At 48.4% G+C, this 2500-nt stretch overlaps 1 protein-coding gene across 3 annotated transcripts in view; it reads left to right on the top strand.

Moving 5' to 3' along the window:
- The window catches only part of gas2l3 (growth arrest-specific 2 like 3), a 104552-nt gene extending 102853 nt beyond the window's left edge, over positions 1-1699 (top strand). For all 3 annotated transcript variants that reach the window (XM_062066285.1, XM_062066287.1, XM_062066286.1), the window contains one exon: positions 1-1699. This exon is cut by the window's left edge and continues 142 nt beyond it. In XM_062066285.1, coding sequence (XP_061922269.1) covers positions 1-1052 — 1052 coding nt within the window. In that variant the 3' untranslated portion in view covers positions 1053-1699.
- The last annotated feature ends 801 nt before the right edge of the window (positions 1700-2500 follow it).

The raw sequence follows: 2500 nt of genomic DNA, 5'->3' as shown, positions 1-2500 counted from the left end.
CCGGCTTGGGGGGTCACCACAGCAACGCGGCCCCGCCCCCTGACATGGACCCCCTGGCCGCCGTCGACGACCTCGTCTCCTCGTCCGATTCGTCGTCCGCGTCGTCGTCGTCTTCCTCGTCCGCCCCGGGTCAGACGTGTCGGTCCTACGCCACCTCCCCCGCCTGCACGCCCACGCTGCCCAGGAAGGCGGCGAAGAAGAATCTCCAGATGACGCCGCCGGCCCCCAGGAAGCCCACCCAGCTGCCCCTGCCTGTCGCCGCCAATGGCTCCTCCTCCTTGCCCGCCACACCCGTGGGTGGCTCAAAGCATCCCCCCAGTCCGGGTGTGCAGGTTCAACGTAGAGCCGCAACGCCGGACCTGTGCGCCGCGTCCAAACTGAGGCTTAGACCCACCCCTCGGACCGCCGCCCCCCAGCCGAGGAGTCCGGTTTGCCCCGAGCCGTCTTCCAAATGTCCCAAACCGTCCATCCCCTGCAACTCGCCTGCGCCTCGCCCCGCCACCGCCCCGGCAGACGCCCGACCCCCGACGGGTGCCGGCCCGCGCCCTCGCCTGGCACAACGCCGCCCCGGGTCCCCTGCCTCACGCCTCCGACTAGAGGCGGCGAGGCGGGTGAGGGCGGCGGCACGCGCCGCGGCGTCCCCCGCATCCAGGGCGGCGGCACGCGCAGCAGCGTCCCCCACGTCGAGGCCGGCGACGCCAACTCCTAACCCGCCCTCCGCAGTTACGCCAAAACCCGCTAAAGACACCGCATCCAAAGCCGAGGGGGCCGCCCCGATTAAGGCCGCCTCCCGCCTCCCACGCGGCACGGCGCTCCCCGGGCGGGTCCCCGGGGGCGCCACCCACAGCGGCGCCGCCTCAACACAGAAGATGTCACAGAAACCCTCAGCTCCAGCCGAGCACGTCAGGCCTGAGCTCACTTCCACCCACAAGAGCGCCCCCGACGTCAAAATAAAAGCCCAGCCCACGACCAGCAGGAAGATCCCTCAGTATCGAGGCAAACCCGAGGAGCCTTATTTTGAAATGACCGCCAGGAGACGGCAGAAGACGTGATGGACAAGACAAACAAAATCCAATCCAGCGCTTTTTAAACACTAATTCTCATCGGAACTTTTTTTAGAGTGTGTTTTATAGGATATTTAACTTTTATTTTGTAATCCAAGAGGGTCGATGCTTTGTCCTTTTTTATGTTTTTCCTTGTGATGCGTGAACGATTATTTCCTCTCACAATGTTTGCATGTGACAGCAAACGCTGACCTCATCAGGAAAAAAAAAAAAGGTTACCAAAGTGATTTTAAAGCAGTTTTGGACTCGACGCCATCACGAACAAGTCCTCGGTCACGTGCCTTCGTCAGAATCCCGTGTGGATGGCATTTGGAATGTATGAAGTGGTTATGGGAGATACGTTTTTTTTTTAAATGATTTGAATGAAACTTGCACAAGAGGAAACTACTGATCAAAAAACCTAATTTTATCTTTCACCATGTCAGCACTTTTAGTACAAATGTGTTTTTATGGTGAATAATTATTATTCTGTGTGTCTTTGTTGGTGTTTGTCTTTGTGTAGAGAGTATTTACAGAACATTTTAAGTGAGGCTTCCTTTTTCCCCCGTCTTTGGCACTTTACAAAAACATTGTTTGTCAAACTTTGAATGTTGATTTTGTTCAGATACCATTTTCTGTTTGGGTTGAATAAATACATTAAAAAACACTCCTGGTTTTTTTGGGTCTTTTTATGCGTTGTAAACCCAAACTTCGTCCACAAAAGCAGCACACGTGCTTTGCAAAATGTAAACATTTACTTAGAATTAGAGATGTCCGATATTATCGGCCGATAAATGCTTTCAAATGTAATATCGGAAATTATTGGTATCGTTTTTCTTTTGTTTTTTGTTTGTTTTTTTAATTAAATCAACATAAAAACACTTACAATTAGTGCACCAACCCAAAAAACCTCCCTCCCCCATTTACACTCATTCACACAAAAGGGTTGTTTCTTTCTGTTATTAATATTCTGGTTCCTACATTATATATCAATATATATCAATACAGTCTGCAAGGGATACAGTCCGTAAGCACACATGATTGTGTGTGCTGCTGGTCCACTAATAGTACTAACCTTTAACTGTTAATTTTACTCATTTTCATTCATTACTAGTTTCTATGTAACTGATTTTATATTGTTTTACTTTCTTTTTTATTCAAGAAAATGTTTTTAATTTATTTATCTTATTTATTTTTATTTTATTTTAAAAGAACCTTATCTTCACCATACCTGGTTGTCCAAAATAGGCATAATAATGTGTTAATTTCACGACTGTGTATATCGGTATTGGTTGATATCGGTATCGGTAATTAAGAGTTGGACAATATCGGATATCGGCAAAAAGCCATTATCGGACATCCCCTACTTAGAATAAGCTTGAAACATGATGACTACAAACATATATAATTTGTTTAATAATGCAATTAATACCATCATCCTTCAGATTAAATTATTA

Source organism: Entelurus aequoreus, linkage group LG12 (genome assembly GCF_033978785.1).
Source record: "Entelurus aequoreus isolate RoL-2023_Sb linkage group LG12, RoL_Eaeq_v1.1, whole genome shotgun sequence".
Classification (NCBI taxonomy): domain Eukaryota; kingdom Metazoa; phylum Chordata; class Actinopteri; order Syngnathiformes; family Syngnathidae; genus Entelurus; species Entelurus aequoreus.
The sequence above is the reverse complement of the archived record's forward strand: the minus strand, read 5'-3'. Positions and strand labels throughout refer to the sequence as shown.